A 26,419-nucleotide genomic window follows, 5' to 3' on the forward strand; every position below is an offset into this window, starting at 1 on the left:
AGTCCCGAGTAGCTAGGATGATAGGTGTGAGCCGCTGGTGCCTGGCTAAAGAGTCCAGCGCTTCTTAGGCGAAGGTGTGTGGAAGCCATCCCCGGGAAGCTAGCCGCCGTGCGTGGACGTGGTTCCTGCAGTGCTTCCTGCAGTTCCTGGGCTGGGTGCCGGGTGCTGGGTGCTGGGTGCTGGGTGCTGGCTCCGATGAGCAGGCGGGGAGGCTGGGGGGGCCCAGGCTGCCCGAGGGGAGAAGCGGGGACGGAAGGATGCGCCGGCAGGCGAGCCGGCTTTTCCCGGGGCGGCTCTCTGTGGCTGGTGGGGGGGGGGGGGGTGGTGGCTCGGGAAGATCGGGGCTGACGACCTGCGGGGTGCTGGCTTCGCCCCGCGCGGCGCTTCGGTGCCGGCGCTGATTTGGGCACCGGGCAGCTGCGTGCGGGGATTGTGTGCGCCGCGTCCTCCGTGGGGCCTCTGTGACCCCGCTGTTCCCGGCGGCGGGCCGTGGTCCTCCGAGTGCCCGCCCCCCTCCGCCCCCCTCCGCCCCCCTCCGCGGCCCTGTCGACCCGGGCGGCCGGGGGGCGACCCGGGCGGCCGGAGCGAGCCGCGCGGAGCGGAGCGGAGTGGCCGGCCATGCTGGGCAGGCAGGAAACCTAGAGTGATGAATGGGGCTGGATGAAGTCATCCCGCTCCTCCAATCAGGCGGCTCCAGCCGAGCCCGGGCCTCTGCGGAGCGGCCGCGCTCCGCGCCCCGCGCCCCGCTGCCTTCCCGCGGAGGCCGGTGCGCCTGGGCGTGGGGCGCGCGGGGTGCGAGCCGCGCGCCCGCTCCTGCGTAGGCCTCAGTCAGTGTGAATGTGCTTGCAAGGTGAGTGGCCTCGCGGGGTCGATCCCTCCCCCGCCACTCCGGGCACAGTCTCCCGCCTGCTTCTCCCCTGCCCCGGCCCCCGCCAGCCCCGAGCCTCCACCCTTCCCGCCACCCCGGCACGGACTCACACGCACCCCACGTCCACACCCGCCGCGGGCCTCGTGCAGACCGGGGATGGGAGGCAGGGACTCTCGCGCCCCCTCTCTCCAGCAGGGGGAGCCTGGTGAGACCCACACCAGCCTCCAGGGACCCAGGACCGGGAGAGAGGGGGCGCCCTGACCCGACCCAGGGGGGCCTCCGTGGGCACACACACACACAGGAGGCCCCGGGACTTGGGGGACCCCAAGGCTTCCCTCCCCACATGGAAGCCCCAAGCCTCTGCTTTTCCTCTCGGCCTCCGGAGGGGGTGCTGTGCTCCTTCGGGGTGGACGTTTGTGACTCTGCCTTTTCTCTCCGGACGGTGCCCCCCCCCCCAGGCCAAGTGGAGATGATGGAGCCGGCCGATGTGGCGACAGCAAAGGTAGGATGGAAATGCTGCCGGCCGCACTGTGCGTAAGTGGCTTCGCTCGGCAACTTCTGCCTTTAGTTCACTTTCTCTCCCCTCCTCTCCCTCCATTCCTGAGCGTCCAAGGGCTGTGTGCAAGGAGGGAAATTTCCTCGGGAGAGGGGTTTTCAGAGTAGCAAGGCACCTAGTGTCCCCACAAGTCTGAGCCGGAGGATGGATGGATGGATGGATGGGTGGGTGGATGGGTGGATGGGTGGATGGATGGGTAGGTGGATGGATGGGTGGGTGGGTGGGTGGATGGATGGCGACAAGGGACACAGGCACCGTGTTTGTATGGACTCACTTCCATAGCTGTCTTTCTTCTTTAGTTGTCTTTGCCCTGTTTCTCTTTAGTCACTGCTCTCCTTCATTTCTCATCTTCCTCTGCCTGCACTACAGCACTGTCTCTCCTTGCCTTGGTGCATCTGACATTCTGGGGGCCTCCTACCTCCCTCCTGCTTTCTGAACCTGGGTGGGGCCGGGTGGGCTGGACAGCCTTCGCAGCTGGGGCAGCCTCTCATGCTGCAGGCCGAGGTCAGCCTCGGGATTGGTGGGCTGGTGTCTGATTGGCAGGTGGTGGGCTGACCCCTCCCCTGGTTCGGAGCCCCCAATGGCAGGCAGGTCTGAGTCCTCCTGGAACGGAGCGGGCGAGGTGCCCGCGGTGAGCTCTTTCTGCACGCTAGAGGGCGATCCTGAGCAGCGTTCTCATGGCTCCCAGAGCCGGTCTGCAGTTGGAAATTCATCTTTCTGTGGTTTTATGGATTGACTGGTTCCACCTCCCCCAGATAAGGAACTTGAGCCACTGGCAGCCGATGGGCCCTCCAAGGAGGCTGAGTCTGTGCGGGCCCTGTGCACAGGGGGGCACCTGGTCGTCCTGGCTTTGGGGCCCCATGGCAGGGTCTCCTTTCTCTCAGAGATGGAGGACCGGATCAGGCTCAGACTTCGGGAGCAGGCTGGGTACCCTGTGTTGTGTACAGAAGAGAGCATGAGGTAGGCCCAAGCCCCTGAAACGCTACCGGCAGTGCTGTGCTCTCCTGGTCAGGACAGGCCTCTGGGAATCACAGAACTGGGTGGGATTGGATTGTTTGTTTGTTTGCATCTTTACTTGCGGTGTGATTGGATCCAAGTTACTTAACATCTCTGAGGTTTCGTCTCAGTCTACAGAAAGGTGAAAGTTACATGCAGCTGTTGTTTGGCCAGGTTACATTTGAAGAAAGGAGCTAGAGAAAGCAAATGAAATGAGAACAGGTCCTCCTGGGCCTTTTCTCTTTTCTGTCTCCTCTTTTTTATTCTTTTCCTCTTACAAACACTTGAGGTACTGTAACCCTGCTCCCCCCTCCCCCCCCCCCGCCGTAAGCCACGGTGGCAGGAAGCTGCAACCGTGCTTAGACTCAACGTAGTTCACTGCGCATTTGGAATAGCGCTGCCCGGGAGAGGCCGAGCCCGCAGACCGCTGAGCAGCTCCTGAAGCCGGCCGGCGGCAGCGTGTGTGCAGTGCTGGCTTTCGGGCTGGGGCTGGCGGGCACCCTGGGCATAGAGAAGATTGGGGGCACCAAGGGAGTTCTGAGATTAGTCCAGAGAGAGGTGTTTACGTCTGCATTTGCAGTGTGGACACAGAAGCAGAGTTAGCCTTTGTGGGCCTGCTCTAGCCTTTCCATCCCTTTGTCCACGTTGCGGGTCACCCCAACAGGGGTGGAAGTCAGGCAAGAAGTTGGAGCTGGGTCCTTGCCCAGGGTACCATTTGCCTTCAGGACCCGGACCACAAAATTATAGGAACGGATGCTGTCCAACCCACCCTTCTTTAACCTGCCCTGACTCCAGCCTCCTGTACTGATGATGTTAGTTTGGGCATTTTCCATCTCGGTGGTGAACCATTAAGCACTCTGGATGGGCTTAAGGTGAGCATCTTCTACCTGTGGCAGAATTTTGAGCGATTCTATGTATGTATCCCTGTGTGTTCTTCTGGGGAGAGGCCCATGGCTTCTGTCAACTCTACAGGAAGCTTGTCACTCAAAGCATAAGGCCTCTTTACTGATCTGAGATACAGTCCAGGTTCCAGTCCCAGGCTGGGGGTGTATGTCATTGTTGCTGTGCCGAGTCAGAAAAGGGCTGAGTGAAACTCAGACGCGCCGGCAAGCCCTTTGCTTGATTTGGATGTTACCTGTCCGCGTGAGAATACCTGCCGATGCAGCCCCTCCCATTTCACTACAGTGCTGTTGCTCCCAGGAGTCCCCATAGATCCGCAATGCACGGCTAAGTTAGTCAAGAATGAAGTCACTTTCGGTGGGCGTGGCCAGTCTTGATGACATCCCTGCTCCTGGAGGTGTGACTTTAGTCTGCAGTTCTGGTCTTTGAGGATCTATTATTGCATTGCTTTTTGTTTACTTTTTTAAAAAAAAAGTCTATAAAGTTACATGCTAAGACTGAGGTTCTCTCATGCTCTGCTCTGTTAAGAAACATAAGATGGGGCTGTGGATATGGCCTAGTGGCAAGAGTGCCTGCCTCGGATACACGAGGCCCTGGGTTCAATTCCCCAGCACCACATATACAGAAAACGGCCAGAAGCGGCGCTGTGGCTCAGGTGGCAGAGTGCTAGCCTTGAGCAAAAAGAAGCCAGGGACAGTGCTCAGGCCCTGAGTCCAAGGCCCAGGACTGGCCAAAAAAAAAGAAACATAAGATGATAAATTATGTCCTTAGAGGTTCGATTTCAACCTTGAGAAAAGAGATTGGGAGAGTTTATAAATCCATCACTCAACAAGTGTTTATTAAATGCCAATTTTATGCCCACGGAGAGTTATATATGGAGGTTTTAGTCAGAAAACGCATGACCCCGAGAGCAGGTGCTCGTAGTTGCTGGGGGTGGCAAGCACATTTCAGCAGCACAAGGTAACAGAGTCAGGAGAAGAGCGTCAACACCCTGCTATCACCGAGGAGCCGCCGGACCGGGCGGGCAGGCCGCGGAGGAAATGGAGCTCAGCACCATGCTATCACCGAGGAGCCGCCGGACCGGGCGGGCAGGCCGCGGAGGAAATGGAGCTCAGCCTCGGCATTGGTCGGACGGGCGCAGGAGAGGCCTCCCAGCTGCTCTCTGCAGTTGGGCAGATGTGAGGTCCGATGCTGCCGTTGCCACTCTGCTTCTGGGAACCTCAGCTGGTTACTCGGTCCTTTCTTGGCCTCTGTTTCCTCACTTTTAAGCAAGGACATCATCAACACGACAGAGTGGTGAGGGTTAAACCAAATGATTCCGTTGAGATGCCAGTCGCTCTGTAGGAGGCTGAGATCTGAGGATCAAGGTTCGAAGCCAGCTTATCTCCAATTAACCAGCAAAAAGTGTGAAGTGGAGATGCGGCCCGCGTGGTAGATCACCAGCCTTAAGCAAAAATCCAAGTCAGATCACCAGGCCCTGAGTTCAAGCCCTTGAACTGGCACCAAAAAAACATTGGGTGGGAGGGAGGGAAACTAACCGTATTTCGTTTTTTGTTTTTTTTTTTAAATTTTTCATACTTATCATGTTGCCCTAATTTTTCACCATTCACTATGGGTCCATGTAAAAACATCACCATGGTTTGTACCAGCAGTTGGCTGCTTCCTGGACTACCAAAGGTAGCCAGCCAACCGGTGACCTAGCGTGGGCCGCACAGGTGGGTTTCCTGAAGGGTGCTGACCACAGGCAGGTAGACGGGAGCTCAGGTTTGCTGGTGCCAGAGCCCCGTGTCTGTTATGATGGTAAGAGAATATGGTGGGCATTGGGACCTTCTAAGTGTTTCCCTCAGCCTTTCAGCCCTGATGGGAAGAGTCCTGAAAGTGAATGATTCGCAAACCAATTCATCAGATGCACGCAGCCTGTTCCCTCAGAAGCAGCCTCGGGGGCTGCGGGTGCCACTTTGGACACCTGTCACGCAATTAGGAAGGACAGCGACAAACGCTGGATCCATTTTCAGGCCAGCAGAGTCATCAGGCCGTAATGATCACAGGCAGACTTCTTGTAGGTTAGCCGAGAAGGCTCACCATTAGTTGTCAACTGATTGAAAAATTAGCATAATGAGTACAAATCTTTGTTCCTTTTGAAAGGCAGAGGCAATATGTCCTGATTAGATATGCCTGTCTCCGGTGGTTATTGCATTATACTTTGTTAGTTAAGGCTCTTGTCTTATCTTTTTATGAGATTGTAAGTTTCTAGAGATCCAGGTGGAGGGAGGGGAAGGTTGGAATTTGAAAACTCACCGTTATTTGCCTGGGTTGGGAGCATAATAAACACTTCACCAACACATTGTGTGCCAGTGCGCGCTGTCCCTGGGCGCTGGGCTTACTTTCCGCATAGACTCACCCAGCTTCTCCGATCTCCGTGTATCTCAGATGTCCATTTGCCACTTAAATTAAGGACTTTGTGTGTACGTTTTTGGCTTGAGAGGATTACCCCTTCGGGGAACGACTTGCTGCCTTCACAAGATGAAAGGCCGAGAAACGCTTGCCAGATAACATGATTCAAACAGAAATGACTAAGAGCTGCGCCACAGAGGTCTCCACACCCCCTGAGTTGTGTGCTGTGAACGAAGGAATTCCAAATCTGCCTCTCTGTCTATGTATCTGTCTGTCTATCTGTTATCCGTCCATTCACGAATGGATGACTGTGCTTGGTCGAAACCACATGAAATAAATCTGCGAGGGTGACGTGTCACTGGAAAAATAGGAACAGCAGTAGAGAAAGAGCAGGGGTGGCTGTGTGGTTCTGGTGGTCTGTAGAGGTGGCTCGGTGGGCAGTGGTTGGTCGTCCCCGCGAGTTCCTGACTCCTGACGCCTCACTGCCTGAAGGTCACGCCCCTGCTAAGTGTGGATTCCAACTCGAGTCCAATTCCAGAATCTCCGGGCTGGGGCCAGGCCAGGGGTCCACTGAGACTTTTGTTTTCAAGGCTTGCCATGTAGATGCAAGCAGCATCTCTGCCAGCAGGAGCTTCTTGCTGTGTCCTTTTACTGTGGAATGAGTAACCCTCGATTTCTCCAGGGTTTTCTTTTTGTCTCTTGGCAACACTCGTAATAGGTAAGTTAGTTGGGAAGGAGAAAGCCCCATTTGGTGAGGGAGAGCGGGAAGCAGCTGGCCCTGGTTGTGTGGGAGCCCCTTTCTGAGAGAACCCGTGTAGAAAGAAGCTCCAACCAGCTCTCCAGCACCATCACGTACCCTGAGATCCTCCTAGGAGCCAGCCAGGAGCAGGGGGTAATGAGAAATCTGCCCTGTTCTTCCATCTGGCTGCTGGGCAGAGTCAGGCTGCCTTCCCCCCTCCTGGCCCACGTGTCTTTCCCGACTCCGCCGCTCCTGCCTCTTAGAGGCTGGCCCTCTGTGTCCCAGCAGAGGAGACCCTGAGCGCCGGACACACAAACCAACCCATCCTGAGGCGGGACGCAGGGCTTTGGAGAGAAAGGGCAGGGGGGCCGAGGGGGAGGTCTCATTGGAGATTTTCATCGGCAGAGCGGGTCAGGCCCCAGGAAACCCTGCCCCCTCCCAAAGCCAAGGTCTCATTGGGAGAGGGCTGTCAGCCGCTCCAGTGGGCAGAGAGAGCCTTGCTGGGCTCTCGATGGGGCTGGAGCCCAGGACAGTTGGCATGGGAGGAGGTTTCCAGGCAGGGAGGGCTGGAGGGTCTTGTGGTCCAGGAACCTGCTTTACCTTTTACTTCTTCCTGTCTTGGCCTGCTACCGTGTCCCTCCAGAATGTGGCTCCAGAATGTTCTGCAGATCCCCTAGTCCATCAATCGCAGCCCCTGGGACACAGTGGGGCATCAGTGCACATCAGTCGCCGTTCAGTTACCATAGAGCCCAGTACACGATGGATGCCGGGTCCATAGTTGTCAGGCTGTGTTGTTTAGGACGATGACAAGGCAAGAGTCTGTGGAGTTTGGTCTGGTGGATGCTGTAAAGTCCACCCCACCCCCCCAGGGCTCCATGCAGATACCCCAGTGTGAGTCTGCGCCCAGTACCTGTGTTACCTCGGTAACCAGCACACCTGGACGGCAGCTGCCTCCTTCTCTGAGGTCACATCCAATCCACCTGGCCACACCTCCCACCGTTCCCTAGATAATCTGGCTCAACACAGTCCCCGCTCCCTTCCCTTTTCTCTCTTCTTCCCTTTTTCTTCCTCTTTCTCTCCCTTCCCTCTTTTTCTCTTCTTCCTCCCCCTGTCTCCCCGAACCTCCATCCTGTGTGGGCTGGCTCTCCCCACCATAAACTCTTCTCTGCCCGAACCCCGCGGCGGGCGGTTCGAGCCTCCCAGGGGCCGGGCCGCCCCCTGGTGGCTGGCCGACCCGCGCACGCTCCTGCCCACACGGAGTCCCTGGACTCTGAGGCCCCCGGAAGGGACCTCGACGGGCACGGCCATGCTTGCTCCCGTTCTTTAGAGCCTGGTGCCTGCCAGCCCGAGGCAGGAAAACAGGGCTGTGCTCGAAGAGGAGAGCCGGGACCAGAAGGGGACGGGCCGCCGCTCGGGAGGCTCCAAGCTGGGAGCTGACACAGATGAACGGAGCAGAAGGCAAGGCCAATGCCTGCAGCCCACACGGTCACCCTGGAACCAGTGACTAAGAGTGGCAGAGGGTGGAGAGCCCAGAGGGCTGAGGGAGGGAGAGGGAGGGCGGAGGAGGGCCGGGGCCGGGGTGGGAGCACCTGACCCACGCCGCCCTGGCCATCTGCCGGCCCCTCTGCGGAAGGCCGTTGGGAGCCTGGGAGAGGATTCTGGCCGGAGGATGGCGAGGAGGAGGCTTGTCGTGGGGAGGGAGGCTGCACCCTCCCCCCGCCCCCCCCCCTCGCCGTGCTTCTCACTTGCTCGCTGACCTCCAAAACGCTCCTTAAATATAACACCCTCAGTGCCTGCTGCCTCCCTGCCGGAGCCTGGCGCTCTGCTCCCCAGCGTGATTGCAGCGCGCTCTGCCCCAGTTTCCTCAGCCGGGAGAGGCACTGCAGCTCCGCCGGCCCGGCCCGGGGCGGGGGCGGGAGGCATCTCCACATCGGGAGCCCAGGGGCTGGGGGGGACTGCTCGAGGTCGCGATGAGGCCCAGAAGGAGCCGGGGGGGGGGCCCGTGTCCCCCCCCTGCCCCCCCCCCGCCCCCCAGGGTTGAGCCTCTGGTTGGCGAAGGCCTGGGCTTGAACCACAGCTTCCCACGTGGTCTGGGCTAAGGGTCTTGGCGCTGGCCGGAGGTCACCAGCAGGAGGGGACCCCCTCACCACTCCCATCCCTATGGTCAGACAAGGCAAGAAACACTGTTTGGGGGCAGCAGAAAGATGGGGGACACTTGGGAGGCCCATAAGAAGCCATTGCCATCTTCACCACCATTCCCCCCCCCCCCCAAATCAAAGTAGAACTCCTGCGGGGCTCTGAGGGCTCACGCCTGTCATCCTGGCTACGCGGGAGGCTGGGATCTGAGGATGAGTTCAAAGCCAGCCTGCGCAGGAAAGTCCATGAGACTCTTATCTCCAATTAGCCACCAGAAAACCAGAAGGGGTGCTGTGGCTCAAAGCGGTAGAACACTAGCCTTGGGCAAAAGAACTCAAGGACAGTACCTGGCTCTGAGAGAGAGAGAGAGAGAGAGAGAGAGAGGACCAACGTTGAGCCTCTTATTTTGTCCTGTGAATTCCACTGTTCTCTTAACCATCTTAACCCCAGTACTGGGGCTTGAACTCACGGCCTTTCACAAATCCTGCTTGACTTTTCCACTCAACTCTGTGTGACTTGAATCGTATCTCCTCTTCCAGCTTTTTGGCTGGTTAATTGGAGATACGGTCTCAGTGGACTTTACTGCCTGTGCCGTGTACTTACAACTCCAGTCCTCGGCCTCCAGGTTAATTAGGGTTATAGGCATGAACCACCAGTGCTTGTCCTGAGTACCTTTTTGAAAGTCTGTGTCATCATCTCACTGTTTAAATTCCTGGATATGGAGTAGATCCATTTGTTGTATTTGTTCTTCGTCTAGGCGTGGAATCACACTGGCCTCCATCTTCCTTGACTGCCTTTCTTTGTTTCGCATTGTGTTTCTGAAATTCATCCGTGCTGTGGAAGAGAATAGTATGCTGTGTGTGCCACACAGCCCTGGAGACTGTCTGTTGACACAACAGCCGAGTATTTGTGTTGATGCCCACTTGTTTTGTTTGCAAGTTTCTTCCTTTGTTGTTTGACTTTGTTATTCTGGAGAGTGCGTTCTCCCTCTCTCTGTCCCTCTGTCTCTGTCTCTCTCTCTTTCTCTCCAGTCCTGGGGTTTGAACTCAAGATCTGAGCACTGTCCTGGCTTCTTTTTGCCACAGCGCCCCTTCTGGCCTTTTCTGTGTATGTGGTGCTGAGGAATGGAACCCAGGGCCTCACGCGTGCTAGGCAGGCCCTCTACCGCTAGGCCACACTCCCAGCCCTGCGGTGAGAGCGTTCTGCAGTGCCCCGCCCGTGTTCCGATGTGAGCGGCTTTCTCTGGTTTGCAGCGTGGCTCTTAGTCAAGAGACGGATCTCTCTATTTCCCCAAGTCCTAGTGAAGGTGGAGCCCTTGTCCACATATTTGTTCATTATTTCCTCTTCTGAAGATACTTATTCAAATCTTTTGCCTAGTTCCCTAATGTCTCTTTTTCTCATGCAAACGTTTGTAGAAGTTACTTTAAAAACTCAACAAACAGTTCTTTTCCTGATGTGTGTTGGAAATACTTGGGGGGCCGTGGCGTGGGCGGGGAGCCGTACAGTGGGGTCCCGTGCTGTAGCGCGCGCGGCCTAGCCGTGGCTCCGCCCAGTGTCTCTCGGGACAGCTCTGTCGTTCCCCCTCTTCTTTTGGGATGAGCAGAGAAGTTCTGCATGATGGCGGTGCTGGGTGTGCTGTCTTTCGTTGGGTGTCTGCTGGGCGCGGTAGGTTGTGTGGGGAAGCCTGAGTCCGATGATGCCGTGGGCTTGTGACCGGGCTTTGTCCTCCTTGATTCCAGGCCCGGCTTTGGGACTGGCAGATTTACTTGCAGCCGGCTCCCCGCGTGAGCAGCTTTCTCTCACCACGAGTGGGCTTTTAGAATTAACGCTCTGAGGGCTGGGGATATAGCCTAGTGGCAAGAGTGCCTGCCTCGGATACACGAGGCCCTAGGTTCGATTCCCCAGCACCACATATATGGAAAACGGCCAGAAGGGGCGCTGTGGCTCAGGTGGCAGAGTGCTAGCCTTGAGCGGGAAGAAGCCAGGGACAGTGCTCAGGCCCTGAGTCCAAGGCCCAGGACTGGCAAAAAAAAAAAAAAAAAAAAAAAAACAGAATTAACGCTCTGTGCTCAGTGAGAGCGTGAAAACCCACATTCAGCTTTACTGGTTCCGGTCATCATTGAAGTTTTTGGGCTTGACATATTTCTTACGTGTGTGTGTCAGTGTGTGTGTGTGTGTGTGTGTGTGTGTGTGTTACTGGATTGAACTCAGGGCCTCCTACTTGCTAAGCTCTATCATACCCCTTTTATGTTTTAGTTTTCCAGACAGGATTTCCCAAATTTTCCTAGGCTAGCCTTGGGCTGGGTTCCTTGTCACCTTCTGAGTAGCTGAGACCACCACACAAGTATGTGCTACCATGGCCAGCTGGTTTCTTTGTTCTGATACTGGAGCTTGAACTCAGGGCCTGGAGGTGGGTGTTCTACCACTGAGTGACAGCTCCACTTCTGGCTTTTTGGTGGCTAATTGGAGCTAAGTGTCTCATGGACTTTCAAGCCCCAGCTGGCTTTGAAATGCTATCCTCAGCTCTCAGCTTCCTAAGTTTCTGGGATTACAGATGTGAACCATCAGCACCAAGCCCCGGCTTGGTTTTGAGGCAGGGCCTTGGCAGCTCGTGGTTGAGCTAGCCTGCAGTCACGGTCTGCTGAATCTCCTATGACCGGAGCAGTTGATAGGCTGGCATGAGAACCTTCCCGTCTGCCCAGAGTCTTCTCAGGGAGGTTCACGGAGGAGCTGGATCGCTGGACCTGCGAGTTTCAGCGATTGGAGTATCTAGATCCTGAAAGCCAGAACTCGGGTGCATTCTTTCCACGTCTGTACTGAAGGTAGGGCTTGGGTGGAGGGGCGCAAGGAGCTTTGAAAAGGTAGCTACAGGTGTGTTCGGGGGCTGAGCCACAGAGGGGGCCTGGCCTGGGCTGTGCTTGGCCAGAAACTCCTTACTCTGTGTTCTGGCCGCACGTGCCCAGAGGCGCCGTGGGTCCTGGGGTGTTTCATCCACTCCATCTGGACAGACCCCAGCAATCGTGCTCAGTTTGAATAAGGTTGCTTCAATTACATACTTGCTTCTAGAACCTTCCCCATGCAAGCCCTACCAGCAATGGAGGGCAGAGTTCTGGGAGCAGGTGCACCTCCCTGCCTTCAGGAGGCTCAAGAGGGGGGCAGGTCAGGTGATTTTTCAGTCCAGTGAGTGTGGCCACAGGGGGAGCTGCACCCCAGGTTTAGTAGAAACACAGGCAGGCGATGAGCACACAGTCTGGGGGTGATCTGTAGGCTGTTTGGGGGCCAGTTTGGGGACTAGCTTATTATGGTTCAGTTGAAGGTTGCTATTTCATAATTAATCTCCTCTTTGTTCATTCCCAACCATCCGCATTTCTGACCCAGATAGTCAGAAACTGGGGGGAAGTTGGTGCAGAACTCCTGCGGTCCTGGGTCCTGGCCCTAGAGGGTTTCATTTAGGGGGAGCCGTCGCCCCTCTCCCCCAGGAGGGGGTCCTGTGCTCAGATGGCAGTCCCCAGGGCTGTGCATCACCCTGTGTGGTGGGTGCCTGGTTTCCACCTTCTTGGAGCCCCTCTAGGGTGACAAAGTGCTGCTTAAGCCCTAAGCCAATCCAAGTCTTGGGATGCAGAGGAGTCCTGGGCCAGGTAACCGAGGGGCTAGCCTGCCACCCGCCCTCCAGGCAGGGGAGAACTGTGCCCTGTTTCCTGAGAACTAACTACCGGTAGGTAGCCCGGAACTGGAGGAGAAAACTGTTTAGGGAAGGAACTCCAGGGCAGCCCACACCTTGGGGGCCCCCCCCCAGAGACGGCTCAGAATGGGATTTCTGAAGTTTGCTAGGATTTGGGGTCCGGCTTCCCACGTTAATCCTTCGGATGCCTTTGGGGGTGCTGCACCCCAGAGGTGCCTGCCCCTTTCCTTTTCCTCCCCGGAGCCGCATTCCCCAGGCAGCCCACGGTCCCCTCCGAGGCCGGTCCCATCCCGGGACGCGACGACAAAGCGGGCGCTGTGTCTTTAAATGGGCGGAAGGGGCCGGCGGTGCTGCATTGATTAGGAGATTACACGGAGCCGCAGGGGCGGCCGCCGGTGGGGAGCGCGGGGCCGGTTCTGCGAGGTCCGAGCCGCCTTCCGCCGGGGCCCTCCTCCGCTCCCCTCCCCAGGGCTGCCCCCGGCCCCTAGGAGGCCGGGGTGGGCGGGCGGCGGCGGCCCGCGGCTCCGGGGCTGGCTGGGCGGCCGGGCGAGCATCTCCCATCCTCGCCGGGCAGCCGCTCCAGCCTGCGGCGGGCGGGCGGGCGGGCGGGCGGGCGCTGCCCTTGGCCTCCTGGCCGGGCTGCCGGCGGGCAGAGGGGCCGGCCGCGCGGACAGCAGCAGTGGGGGCGCGCTCTCCTTCTCCCCCTCTCTCTTCCTCTCTCCTCCTCTCCCGTGTGTGGGTCACCTTACGTGGGACTCTGTTCTGGGGGGACCCCGTCACCTCTCCCACTATGTTCTGGGACCTCGGGCACTGCGTCGGGGACGCGAAGGACGCAGCCGGTGGATGGCCCCCGCTGTCCTCATGAAAGGATTCAAGCTGTCTTGGTAAGTGGAGGAGGGGGGGCACCTTCTCTTCCATCTTTCTTCTACCCTGGTGGGGTCCCTCCCCACACCCCAGCACCTCCCGGAGGTCTCCTTCGGGGAAAGCTGACTTGCAGATGGGGGTGACACTCAAAGTTGGGGTCTACCTCTGCACTGCGACCGCGTTTCGGCACCCTTAGAGGCAAGAGGGGTTTGTGGAAGTTGGGGGGGGGGGCTGAGGAGAGAATCTCACTGTAGCTGAAGAGTCTCCAACTTTGAGGGGTGATGCACAGGGAGGGAACTTCACAGAGAGGGATCTTGTTGGGGGGGGGGGGCTTGTGCCCGTGTGTTGCTGGGCTGGGGTGGGGCGTAGTTTGATGTGGGCTGCTCGGGGCTCTCTGAGCCCTGCCGGAAGCCCTGGCATCTGTGGAGAGAAGGACCGGGGTTCCATCTTCCAGGGTGCGGTCTGTCTGTGAAGGAGAGGGGGCCGGCAGCCCCCCCCCAGCATGTGCCTCGGGCTCTTTGCAAATGCCTCTTGCTGTCCTTGGTATGGGAGCCTCCGGGGAGCGTCTTGCTCCTAGCCTGGGGTGCGGGGAGCCTTGTATTCTAGCAGCAGACGTAGTCAGAGTATTTTTACCTTCCATTTTAAAAATAAAACTCTTATTGCTCTCTCTTCTTTGATCCGCCAAGGAGCAGATGGGTGGATGAACCGGCTTTTTGTGTGGTTGAGAAACTGCAGATTTAGCTCAGGAAAACTTTGTTCTCCTCACGGGGGAAATCTGGGCAGTGTGTGTGGCCGAGAGGAGGCCCCCCAGGCTGGGCAGGGGGACGGGGGGAGGGAGCCTTCTCTCCTTGAACGGGGTGGAGGTGGGAGGCACGAAAGGAGCTCCGGGAGCTGCCTGCAGGGCTCCAGCGGACCTCCAGGGCCACCGGCCTCCACCGCAGCTGGACGCCCGGGCTGGGGCGCCAGGCAGGGGTGCCCAGGCAGGCTGTCTCCCCGGGTGGCAGGTGGAATGGGTATCCAGTCGTGTAAGGCAGGGCGTCTTGGCCTGGCCCTAAGCCACATCTGGCTTTCCAGTAAGCCCTTCCCTAGGTTAGCCCGCCCGCCCGCCCCCCACCCCCAAGGCCATGGGCTCAGCTGTCTTCCTGTGGGCCAGAAGGGCCTTCATTGGCTCCGGGAAGGTGGCTGGCGGAGGCCGAGGGAGGAGCCGCTGCCTCAGGCTTCGCTCTCAGGCAATGTGAGAACTCTGGTAACTGCTCCGCCCGCAGCCTCTCTCCTCAGGCTTTGGGATCTGTCGTCCCTCGTCCCTCCTCCCTGTCCCTCCTCCCTGTCCCTCGTCCCTCTGGGTTCAGTCCTGTGCCCAAAGCTCTCCTTTGATGTTGAAAATGCAAGACAGACATGTCCACACCAGCCACCTCCGTCTTCGCTTCTGTGGGGCCGTAGTGACCCGGTCCTCCCGGGATGCGAATGCTCAGCAGAGCCCATGGTTGCGGGGATTCCAGGCCCACGCCAGTCTCTCACGCAGGGGCTCCTGGGAGAGAGGGACCCAGGGCCTCTATCCTAAGTCGCCCCCTCCATCCCCGGCGGTCAGACCACCAGGCGGCCTGGCTGTTCCTCCGATGAGCCGTCACGTTAGCCGGGAGGGACTGCTGCTCGGCCTGGCCAGGCCCTCGGGGACCTGCAGAGATGTTTGCCTTTAGAATCTGCCCAGAGTAGCTCTTGATGCAGTTCAGCCAGGAACGCAGCGCTCCGCTGACAACTGGAATTGGCTCGCCTTGTCTGCTCCAGCCCAGTGAACTCGGGTCGGGGAAATGTCCTTTCTGCCTGCCCGGATGCCGTTAGGTCCTGGGGTCCTCTGTTTTCTTAAATACAGTATTTTGCGTCCCCCCCCCCCCCCGCTTATCTGCTTCATGGACGTCTGAAAGGCAGCCGGCATCCTGTGGGGGTGACCAGGCGCGTTGCCTGCCTTGTGGCAGGCGGGCGGGTGGAGGAGCTCTCCAGTGTTGGGAGTCATTTCTGGGGGCGCCTCGGGCTGCCGGCTCTGTGAGGGTCACAGAGACGGTGGCAATGCTGCTCCAAGTAGGACAGCAGCAACTGACATGGCCGGAAACCTGCCAGGGTGGACTCAGCCCCGGTGCTGTGCTCACAGGGGACCTAGGGCATTTGGGATGAGCTCTTTGTTTTGCTGATGGGGAAACTGAGACAGAAGGGGTGAGGCGGCCTGTGTAAGGGCATCCAGATAGACTCCCAGGCTTTGGGGGGGCCTCGGGGGCGTTCCCCAGGGACCCGCCTGCTCCCCCTCACTCCTGTGTGATGTTTGCCACGCTCTGTAGTCACTCTCGCAACCTGCCTCGTCTCTGTGAGTAACTGAATAGACTTGGGTGTGTCTGTGTGCTCCAGGCCTGGGTTCCAACTCAAGGCCTGAGCACGGTCCCTAAGGGTTTTTGCTCCTGGATTTTGGGTGGTGCATTGGGAGCCAAGAGTCTCACTCACTTTCTTGCCTGCTGTGGATTTCAGGCATGAGCCACCAGCACTTGGCTGAAATGAGATATATATATTTTTTAAATGTGTGGAAATGTGTTATCTCATGCGACTCTTACCATCCTCCCCGCAAAGTGACCCCTGACTCCTTCTGAGAGCCAGGGAAACTGAGGTACAGCACGAAGAAGTGTTTTGGTTAAGATTATGTGAATGGTTTGAGGAACGGCCAGGATGTAAAGCCTCCCGTTCCTTTCCTGCTGGCTGGGGCCCTCCCTCGGAAGGAGGCGTATCTGTGTCGCTCTGCTCTCCTGGAGATCAAGGTCTGCGCGGGCCACGCAACCAGCCCTTCATTCTGGAAATGCTGACCGAGGTTTTATTATCCTGACCTGTGTTCCGGTGTTGGAGAGTTAAACACAGTGTAAAGGCCAAACATCACCGTGGCCATAGAGAGCTGCTGCTCTCACAGATGGACGGAGCCCCCCCCCACCACCACGCACACGGGCGCACGCACACGCATACACATGCGTGAGCCAGTAAGTACTAAAGGGCCCATATGTGTGATGAAGAACCAAATACTCTTAGAGCCAGGGACTGGGGGCTCACCCCTGTAACCCCAGCTACTCAGGAGGCTGAGATCTGAAGATTGCAGTTCAACGCCAGCCCAGGCAGGAAAAATCCATGAGACTCTTATTGCCGATTAGCCAGCCAAAAAGGCAGAGATGGAGCAGCTGCTGCTGCCCAAGTGGTAGAGGAAAAAAAAAACAACAAGGAAAAATTAGGAACGGCACTCAAGCCCTGAGTTAAGTCCCAGTATCAGCACAAACAAACCCCAAAGGCTCTAAAACTCCATTCCTGCTATGGAGAAGTTTCTCGGGATACAGGTGTAGGAGGAGGCTGGGATGCAGGACAGATTGGCCAGTGGCCTGTATCCCGTCCCGCCTCTCCGGCATGGGACCTGGGGCTGCCTTAGAGGTCAGCGGTCACGCCGGCGAGGGGAGGGTCTCAGGGGAGGAGGCGGAGAGAGGCCGGGGGTGTGGCCCTGGCCCAGGAGCAGTTTGGAAGCCGGCTTCCCCGTTTCTGCTTGGCGCCCCCCCCCCCTTACCTTGGGCATTCTATTCTAAAGATGATCCGGGTTTCTGTAGTGGTCAGGAAGCTCACGCACACTCTCTGTGGGGGCCGCTTCCCATCTAGATCGCTTGGTTCCCCCCTTCCCCCCCCACCGGGCCCGGGTGAACTGTGTGACACCTCTCTGGGTTCTTTGCTCCTGTTGCTGGCTCTTTCCATCTGTTGAGCTTGGCAGTGCCGTTTTCCAGAGGGCCCGGGGGTTGGCACCGATGCACGGGAGAGCCGGCGTGGGGCAAAGGTGATGATACCGTGCGAACAATCAAGTGACAGTGTGGTAAGAGTTGAGAGAGCCTAGCCAGGCTTTCATAGCTCACATTTGAAGTCTCAGCGACTCAAATGGCTGAGATCGGAGGGTCACAGTTCAAAGCTAGCCCGGGCGGGAAAGTCCATGAAACGCTCATCTCCAATGAACCGGCGCAAGACTGGCAGTGGAACCGTGCTCAAGGGGTAGGGCGCCCGCCACGAGTGGAGAGCGGGCCTTTGCACGAGTTCAAGCCCCAGCTGGAAGGTCTTGATGGAGCCTAGCTCTGGTTATGCCACGAGGGTGGCATTTAGCAGGGAGAGCGTCCTCAGTCCCCAGAGGGGGGGGGCTTAGCGTTCCCGTGTGCGAGAGGCTGGCTTCCTCTTGCTGAACAGGAAGACAGGTGGCTGGCATTGCCCGGTCCTTGGCTTTTGCTCCAATAATTCACCGTTGGCACCGGTCAGCCATATTGGCACCCAGGTCCATTGTGCATTGTTCTCTGGGCCTTGCAATCTGTTGGTGAATGGAGCTCTATTCCTTTCCAGGGCTTATCTAGACCGCATGTCTATCATTCGAGGTGCTTTGCGTTGGAGGCGGCCCCTGCACACCTTTCTAGAGCCAGGTTTCCCGGACGGAGAGAGGGTCCCGCGGGGGTGGGTGGGGGTGAAGGTGGGGTGTCTCAGCCGCCGCCTCCCAGGTCGGCATCGTGTAGCTCCCTTTGGGCCTGCTGGGCGGCCTTGGGAGGCGCCGGGATTAAGTGAAGGTGCTGGGCGGATTAGTCACCTCTCAGCTTCCTTCGCACTAATGATTTTTTTAAAAGGTCACAGCCCTGAGGCTGGGGGGGGGGGGGGGGCAGCCCGGCATGGGATGTGGACTCTTGGTGCTCTTCTCAGACCAGCAGGGGGTCCTGGAAATACACCCTCATTTGAAAATATTAAATATTCATTTACAAACATCGCTCAGCGGTGCACCCTCTTGTGAGCCATGTGAGGTTTATTATTCAGGGGAAGGAGCTGGAGTCCCGGGGTGAAGGGGGTGAAGGGCTCCGAGGGCCCAGCCCGGGACAGTTAAGCCCCTTGAAGAGAACTGGGCAGTTGACACTGCAGTTGACACTGCCGATATCTTTCCAGCGATTCTGGGAGCCTGTGGCGCGTTCCTGTTATCCTTGCTGCGCTGGAGGCTGAGATCTAAGGATTCAGACCCCAAGCCAGTTCCGGCAAGAGAGTCCATGAGACTCTTACCTCTCTCCTTAAGCACCAAAGAAGCCAGAAGCGGCGCCATGGCTCAAGCGGTAGAGCACTGGCCTTGGGCACAGAAGCTAAGGGAGAGCACCCTGGCCTTGAGTTCATGCCTTGAAAATCAGCATAAACTGATCATCTAAGTGAGTAACCAACAGAATGGGGCAGGCTAGGCGACTATTTTTTTGGCCAGTCGTGGGGCTTGAACTCAGGGCCTGAGCACTGTCCCTGAGCTTCTTTTTACTCAAGGCTAGCACTCTGCCACTTGAGCCACAGCGCCACTTTGGGGCTTTTTCTGTGTATGTGGTGCTGAGGAATCGAACCCCGGGCTTCATGCGTGCAAGGCAAGCTCTCTACCACTAAGCCACATTTCCAGCCCCACATCTGTGGGGGTTTTTTGATGATTGAAGAAAAATCAAGAGAACGCTGATGTGAAAATTACGTGAGATTTCATCCCTTCCTATTGGGATGTAAACTTGCATTTTGGTTTCTGTATATTGCATAAATACTGTGCATGTGTAGGTATTTGGACTGTGGGTGTGTTAGAACACAGAGCTAAGTAGTTGGGACTGGGAACAGTGTCCTGAAAACCTGAAGCGACCATTGTCTGAGCCATTACACAACATTTGATATAGACAAATGGAGTTAGTTCTTAAGTGTAACAAAGTGCCGTGCTTTGATTGCATTCTGGAAAGCTAGTAGTTTCATTTAGTGGTTCATGCTCCTATAACAATTTACTACATGACAGGTGTATTTTTAATTTTACTATAGAGAGGAAAACACAAGTTTTCCAAGTTATGCATTATTATTAGCTTCTGGGTGAATGACATGCGGAGAGACTTAAGTTCTCTGCCAAAGGTTACACAGCTAAAAAGTGTTTGAACTGGCAGCCTGACTCCAGAATCTGTATTTCTAACCACCATAGTTACAGATCCATTGGCTTTACGTGGTAGAACAGCTGCCTAGCAAAACAGGAGGTTGGAGTTCAAACCCCGGGATGCCTTCCCACCCTACCCCACGCACCCCCAAAACAACAACAAACGTTAAGACAAAGCAATTGGAAAGCAGAGCTTTGCGTCTTCCTTTGCCCAAGGAAGTTTGAGGAGTATCTCGGGATCGTTGGTGCAGATGGCGTTTTAAGGACACATAGCACAAAGGTTGAGAAAGGGGGTACGTGGATGGGGTGGGGCCTGGGTTGATTCTTGAGAAACAGAGGCTAGGGACGGTTTCAGGAGGGGCCACCGGGCCTCTGGGGCCTGAGGGGGTGGCCACAGAGCCAGAGCGAGGGTTCTGTGGGAGGGGAGAGCCGAGCGGGTGGGGGGGCCGGGGACGGGTGGGGGTCAGGTGGGAGTTGACCAGACCAAACAGGGTCAATGCAGAGGCAGCTCAGCCCTGGGCAGAGACCGGGGCGCGGCCGCCGCGGGGGAAGCCTGGGGCCAGGGTGGTCAGAGAGCGGAGAGGCTTTGCCAGCTCAGTGGGCAGGGCGCTCGGGGCCAGAACTGGGCGTGCGTGCGTGCGTGCGTGCTGGGAACATCCGTGAAGATGAGCGCTGGAGAAGAAGGGAGGGGGGCTCAGGGACGGGGCATGGGCCCCCGGCACCACGGAAAGAACAAAAAGGGGGGTGCGCTGGACTCCCTCCCTTTCCCCCTCCCTCCCCCTCTCCCCCCTCCCTGCCCTCCCAGCTCCTTCCCCTCCCTGGATCTGACGGAAGCCGGAGCTCTCTGCACACCTCTCTGCCCGGTGGGGGCTGGGAGGGGGAGGTGTTCGGCGTGGTGGGGCTTTCCTTAGCAGAACACGCCGTGACAGTGGCTTCTCCCCCCCCCTCCCCCCCCCCCCCCCCCCGCCGGGAGCCAGCGTCCCTCTCCCTCAGGGCTGGGTTAAGGCGGTATTAGAAAGAAGGATTGTGAAATGTTTCACCCGGCTGAAACCGCGTGTGTCGCACAGCCACACAGCTTCGAGGTGAACAAGGCAGCGGCCATCGCCCCTCGCCGTCCAGCGAGGCCTTGGAAGCGAGGCCGTTCCTCCCGTACGTCCGCGACGATATTCAAAAGCCCCGGGGATGCAAGTCTTTGGGAAGGGTGTGCTGACACCTGGAGTCTGGGTTTTAGCGTGCTCTCCCCCCCCCCCCCCGCCCCCGGGAGGTGGGTGCTGCACTTCCCTCGCACCTGCACACGCATCCTGGGCCTTGAACTCGGGGCCTGAGCACCGTCCCTGGCTTCTTTTTGCTCAAGGCTAGCACTCTGCCACTTGAGCCACAGCGCCACTTCTGGCCATTTTCTGTGTATGTGGTGCTGGGGAATCGAACCCAGGGCTTCATGTATACGAGGCAAGCACTCTACCAGTAGGCCATATATATGCCCAGCCGTTCTTTTCCTTTTTTAACACTAGGGCGATGGGTTTGTTTTTGGTGGTGCTGGGATTCGAACTCAGAGCCCCACACTGGCTAGGCAGGCACCGCACCACGTGAGCTGCCGCATCCCCGGCCTCAAAGCAGCTCGCTTTGCCCTTGTATGATTTACTGGGACTTGGGGTGTGTTCAGGACCCCAAGAATAAGATTCACACCCCAGTTACTCTAGTTGTAGTGTTTTCTTAACTGTTCCATGGCTGTCGGGTGTGGAGAGATGGAGCCGCGGCTTGGTCTGGATTGTCAGGGTGGACGCCGGCAGGGGGGATGTCCAGTGACCCCCTGTGTCCCCCGGCGACGCTTTGCTGCCCCTCCCTCCCCCTTCCCGCCCTCTACACCAGCCCTCCCTCCCTCCGTCCCCTCGGAATGCTCTGTTTCTCTTGGAGCGCCAGCTCTGCGGCCGGGTTTTCTTTGGAGCTCCTGCCCTCCCTCTTCCGACAGACGTCCCTCTGACCTGGCCCTCCAGCGCCAGTCTTGCTCACTCTCCTGTGTGGGCGAGTTACACACACACACACACACACACACACGCACGCGCCAGGTCCGGGGCTCTTTCCCGCTCCCTGCTCCCGGCCTCCGTGGCCTCTGCCAGGTGGCCCGCCAGCCCCAGAACAGGTGCAAGAGGAATCGGCTGGAAGGGTCCTGAAGTGGTGGCAAAGCAGCCGCCAGGCGGGCTCTGCGAGGCTCCCTCGGTGACCTTTGTGGAGAGAGGGCGTCCTTAAAGGGACAGCAAGCTCTTTTCTTCCCTCGTGGCTTGTGGCCAGCTCGGATGCCAGGGCTTTGAAGAGGCCTTTGTTCTGCACTGGCAGACAGGGCTCAAACCACCCGGCCCCTTTTTCTTTTCCCATCTCCAACTGCCTGTTCCCCGTGAGGTTCGACATGTGAAGTGTGGAAGGAGGTGAGGGGCCTTGGTTCCTGCACCCCCCTCCCCTAGGCCTGGACCGTCCGTGGCAGCTCTGTCCCCAGTGCCCCCCCCCCGGCCACCTGCTCCCCCCAGGCCGTGCCCAGGGGCACAGGAAGGTCTCTGCAGGCCCCTCCCGCGTGGCGCCTGGCGGCTGAGCTGCTTGCCTGCCCAGGTGGGGGATCCCAGGGCCCGAACCCCTGCCTTGGGAGCCCCCTCTGCACAGCCGGGCCTGAGGTGGCCGCTCAGCTGCAGGCTCTGGGTTCTGGTTCCGGAACTTCGGGGCCCCGGGAATCTGTATAGGCAACCCCAGACTTTGAGAAGCCGCTGATTTCGCTGGTTGTCCGAATCATGTGGGACTCAAGGGACCCAGAATGTCTGCCTGAATTTTCACTAGGCAGCCTCTTGTTTGGGATCTGGGGAGGGTACCCTGCAGCGGGTCCGCTGGGTTTGAATCCTGACCTCACTAGCGACCATCTGACCGACCTGGGGTAAGTTCCTCCGCCAGTCGGGGCCTCTGGGTTCCCCCAGGAACAGGGGTCATGTAACGGCAGCACCTGCGAGTGGGGTCGCGGTGAGGCATAGTCTCTCTCTCTCTCTCCTCTCTCATGTCCAAACTCAAGACCATACTGAGGTTCAAACTCAAGGCCTTGTGCTTGTGCTAGGCAGGTGCCCCACTATTTGGACCAACCTATTTTTGCTTTAGTTATTTTTCAGTTAGAGTCAGAATAGGGTCGTCCTACCTAGACCTCCCCACCTGGGAAGAGAGGCCCTCTCCCCCCCCAAGGCTCACCTGGGATCTCACTGTCTTAGACTGGACTGGACTCTTGAACTGTGATCCTGCCGTTACCTGCCTGCCCCGTAGTTGGGATTATAGACCTGAGCTCCATACCTAGCCTTTTTTTTTTTAAGGTGACGTGATCATCCAGGTTGGAGATTGCCATTTGAATACTCTGGATAGGGACACGATTCCCTGGTGTTGATGGCTTCCGGTGGGGAGGCCTCGCAGGCTTTAGGAACGGAGCGTTCCCTCCCCGGGCTGAGCCTACGGCGACCTGGGTTGGTTCTGTGTGTTTCCTTCTGCCAGGGAGGCTCCATCATCTGTCTTCTGGTATCTTGGTCCGTAAGGGGAGGCAGAAATCCCCGCCCCCAATCCACCTCCAGGGGGATGTGCACTGCGTTACAGGAAGGCCCAGAAAGCCCCATCTGGAAGCCTCACAGACCTCTTCGGAAGGGAACAGAGAAGGGAAAACAAGCCAGAGGCCAGAAATAGCTAAGTACAAGGCATTGTAATTACTATCTACACCCAGCTCAATCCCTGGAGTTAAATTAACCCTTGGGGCCGGAGGGTGGACAGAAGTGTCTTGAGGGGCGGGGCCGTGTGCTTGGGAGTTGTGACCAAGGATACAGAAGAAGCGTGGCTCTCTGGCCCTGAATTTCAGCGTGCATCCACATTTCTTTCTATTATAGCTTCTCGGTTTTGCTCAACCATTACTTTTCTGAAAGCAGTCTTGTGGACCATGGTTTCCTGTGTCTGCTGCTTTTGATCCTGTGCTCTCTAATTTCCTTGGGCATCTACTCCTTAGGAGTTCTATTCCTATAGCTGCTGCTGGATACGCACGGCGGGGTAGGAGGTAGGGAGAGACGCGCCTAACTTGGAAGGAGGGGGCTCGTTTGGTGTCTTCCTGCGCCCTCTCCCACCGAGGTGGGCGGAAACGGCCACGCCGGGAATAGGCCACTGGTCAAATAAGGGATTGAAAGAGTATGCATGCAGGCGGCAGGGCAGGGTGAGCGTCTTTAATCTGACCGTCTGAAATACCCCCAAATCCAAAGCTTCTTGAGCCCTGAGAGGAGAGCGTGCGTGGGAAGTCCCATGCGTGACTTTCCTGTGACGCTGTAGCAAGTGCACTAACGTTCATCGGTCCAGCCGGCCGTCCAGCCCTTCGGTTTTGTGCCAGTCCTGGGGCTTGAGCGCGGGCCCGGATGCTGTCCCTTAGCTCTTTCTGCTCGAAGACGGCGCTTTGCCATCGAGCCGCGGCTCCCCTCCCAGCCTTTTATTGGCTACTTGGAGATCAGAGTCTCACATTCTGCCCAGGCTGGCTTTGATCTCAGCCTCCTCAAGAGCTAGGCTCACAGGCATGAGCCACTGGTGCCCAGCTTACTGACGTTCACTTCCGTAAGCCATAAATGACATGTGTTTAGGCCTGGGCTTCATCCCGAGATGTCCATTGTGCGTATATAACTATTCCCAAATTTCAAACCCCGAGCCCTTGGTCGGAGGCAGATTCAAGCTGTGATCCGTGGATCCTGGTGTGAGGGTGCGGGCGAGTCGCGTGCAAGGCGATTTAGAAGAAAACAAGCCAGGCCTCCGGAGCATGTCACGTGAGACCGTTTCCATCTTGATTACAAATGTCAGCGCGGGGGGACCAGCAGTGGGCAGGGTTTGCTTCGCGTCCGCTCCCTCCCACTGAAACATATTTTACAAGGCTTCCAGGAAGCCGCACAGGGCCATTTCTGTTCTTGGTGGGGGTTTGGATACCGCCGGCTGCTCGGGGGCCCGGCGACGGGTGGACGCGGGGTCTGTGCCGATGGGCACACCGCGTCGGCCTGACACCCACTCCCCTCCTTCGTTCAGAATATTGATTCCCTCTTGTGGCTAATGGAAAAGGAAAAGACGGCCTTGCGGTGGTTCCTTTTCTTCCTTTTTTATTCCCTCCCTCGGGTACTGAGTTTTGAACACAGTCGCTAGGGTTACGTGTGTGTGTGTGTGTGTGTGTGTGTGTGTGCGCGCGTGTGTGTGTGCACGTGTGAGCTGCCAGCACCCGGCTACTTCTATCACTTCTGTCATTGGAGGGAATTACAAAGGAGAGATGATGGTTTGGGGTGGAAGTTGGGCGGAGGGATCAAAAGTCGTTTCCGTGGTGGAGATCCGTGAGTTTGTGGCCTCTCGGCAGTAGGGGGGCCTGTAGAGAAGCCATGTCACCATGTCAAAGCCAGTGGAAATGTCCCCAGCTGCTCCTGTTGCCTAGGACTCCTTCCCAGACATCAGGATCCCTGCCTCTACCACCTCCTCCTGCCACAAAAGACCCAGGGTCCCTTCCCTTCCCCCCTAGCTCCCAGGGCAGGGCAGGGCTGGGGCCCCGTGTTGGGGCTCCCCTCCTGTGAGAGCCAGCAGCCTGTGGATGGTCTCTGGTTTGACGGAAGAGCAGCTTGGGCTGGGTGGAAGGGTGGATGGGGCTTGAGGCTCAGGGCCTTGGGCTTGAAGGACTCAAGGTCTGTTCTTCAGCACAACATGTCAGCATCTTAACTGGGGCATCCAGCAAGCAGGCTTGCCTGTGTAAGACTTTAATCCAGGATTAAGGAGAGGTCAGTTACCTCTGCAAAGAGGTGATTTGGAGGGGAGCTCAGTGTCTCCTAATACCCCCAGGGGGACGCAGGGCCGGAAGCCCAGTGTGGCTTGCTCCTCTGCCAGTTGCAATGAGCTGGGGGTCAAGCCTTAAGATTCCAGCGAGGTGCGGCCTGCCCTGAGCCTCATCTCCGGCCTTTTCCTTTGCCATTGGCGCGCGCCCGAGCTCCTCCCTGTTCACGTGCATTCCTGGGTGTTGATGGGCGTGCGTCCTCAGGTTGGAAAGAGACACTGCAGAAGACTCGCAAGGTGGCCTGCTGGGGCTTCTTGGGAAATGCCCCTGTGAGCCTTGCTGGTTCCAAGCCAGCTGGCGCTCCCCGCTGCTGGGCAGAGCGCGAGGGAACCTGGAGCTGGTCACTTAGACACCCTGAAGGGGCAGGGGGCAGGGAAGGGGCACCGGTGACTTGTTGGGGCATGGAGGATCCTGCCAAGGCGCCGCAGGTGCAAGTTCAGAGGTAGTGGAGGACCACACTGAAGATGTAGTCCACCTGGATCACGCTTCCTGTGTTATTGTTGACTGTGGGCAAGCTGAAGGACTTTAGTTTGCATTGTACAAGCAGAGTCACTTCTTGCCTGTGTTTTAGTGCTCTGCAGCCCAGGTCTCATTCCGGGTTCAAGGCCTTGCTGCTTGGGCAGTTGTTCATCGCCTGTAAGGGGAACGCTTGCCCTGTGATCCTTCCTGTTGAGACTAGAGTCGCATCCGTCCTCTTCCGCACTTTCTTTTTCTTAACGTCTTACGTTGTCAGCGCCTCTCTTCAGCCCCGGGGGGCACGGGAAGGCCCACGAGGCTCCCTGTGGAATCACGACCACAGCTCGTCTTGGCTGAGTGTCTTCCAATCCCACCCCAGGGAACAAACTCCAGTTCTCTGCCCAGTCCTTCCCATGTCGGTGGCCTAATGTTCTGGAAATGCGTGGGGCCCTGTGCTTTGTGCCAGGGACTCAGCCCTTAAGTGACGGGCCTTGTGAGTGGATTCTTGCCTGGTGCTGCTAAACCACCCATCCAATTTTGGAGATTTAGAAAAGAGAGAGGGATTTCCATTCTCTCTCCAGTGCCTTTCAGAATGTCGGGAAATCCGGCCGCACGAGATCACCCTAGAGCAAATAGAATCAGTTGAGGACTGGGCCACTTTCAGTTTCGAGTTCCTAGTAAGTGATGTGTTGGTGTGCCAGGTAAATTTATAGAAGTGTCTATGATCTCTTAGACTGAAATTTTCTTTTCTGTAAATTTGGAACAATAAGATGGAATGAGGTACATCCCAATATGCTCTTCACAAAGTTCTTTGCCCAAGGTCTAGCATGTTACTTTGTGCATATGTTTGGCTTATGTAGGTAAGGTTTAAGTGTTGTTTTGGTTTTTCAGTTTTTCTCCCAAAGTTCTCCCAAAAGCGTTTCCGCTTCCTTGACGCCCTGTCTCTCTCTCTCTCTCTCTCTCTTTTTTTTTTTTTTGGCCAGTCCTGGGCCTTGGACTCAGGGCCTGAGCGCTGTCCCTGGCT

At 57.6% G+C, this 26,419-nt stretch overlaps 1 protein-coding gene and 1 long non-coding RNA gene across 3 annotated transcripts in view; one reads left to right on the top strand and one right to left on the bottom strand.

Moving 5' to 3' along the window:
* Positions 1-1,171: 1,171 nt before the first annotated feature.
* The window catches only part of Gramd1b (GRAM domain containing 1B), a 79,866-nt gene continuing 54,618 nt past the window's right edge, over positions 1,172-26,419 (top strand). Inside the window, exon 1 of one of the 2 annotated variants that reach the window (XM_048344030.1) lies at positions 1,172-1,370. In XM_048344030.1, coding sequence (XP_048199987.1) covers positions 1,354-1,370 — 17 coding nt within the window. In that variant the 5' untranslated portion in view covers positions 1,172-1,353. Of the gene's footprint in view, positions 1,371-12,986; positions 13,156-26,419 lie in introns of those variants that run through there. The other variant, XM_048344028.1, reaches the window with a different exon arrangement.
* Positions 13,587-22,103, bottom strand: LOC125349674. The gene is made up of 3 exons (XR_007210554.1): positions 21,719-22,103; positions 14,679-14,692; positions 13,587-13,597 (listed from the first exon to the last, which is right to left on the bottom strand). It is a non-coding gene; the product is annotated as an uncharacterized LOC125349674 (long non-coding RNA).

Source organism: Perognathus longimembris, chromosome 3, assembly GCF_023159225.1.
Source record: "Perognathus longimembris pacificus isolate PPM17 chromosome 3, ASM2315922v1, whole genome shotgun sequence".
In the NCBI taxonomy this organism is placed as follows: domain Eukaryota; kingdom Metazoa; phylum Chordata; class Mammalia; order Rodentia; family Heteromyidae; genus Perognathus; species Perognathus longimembris.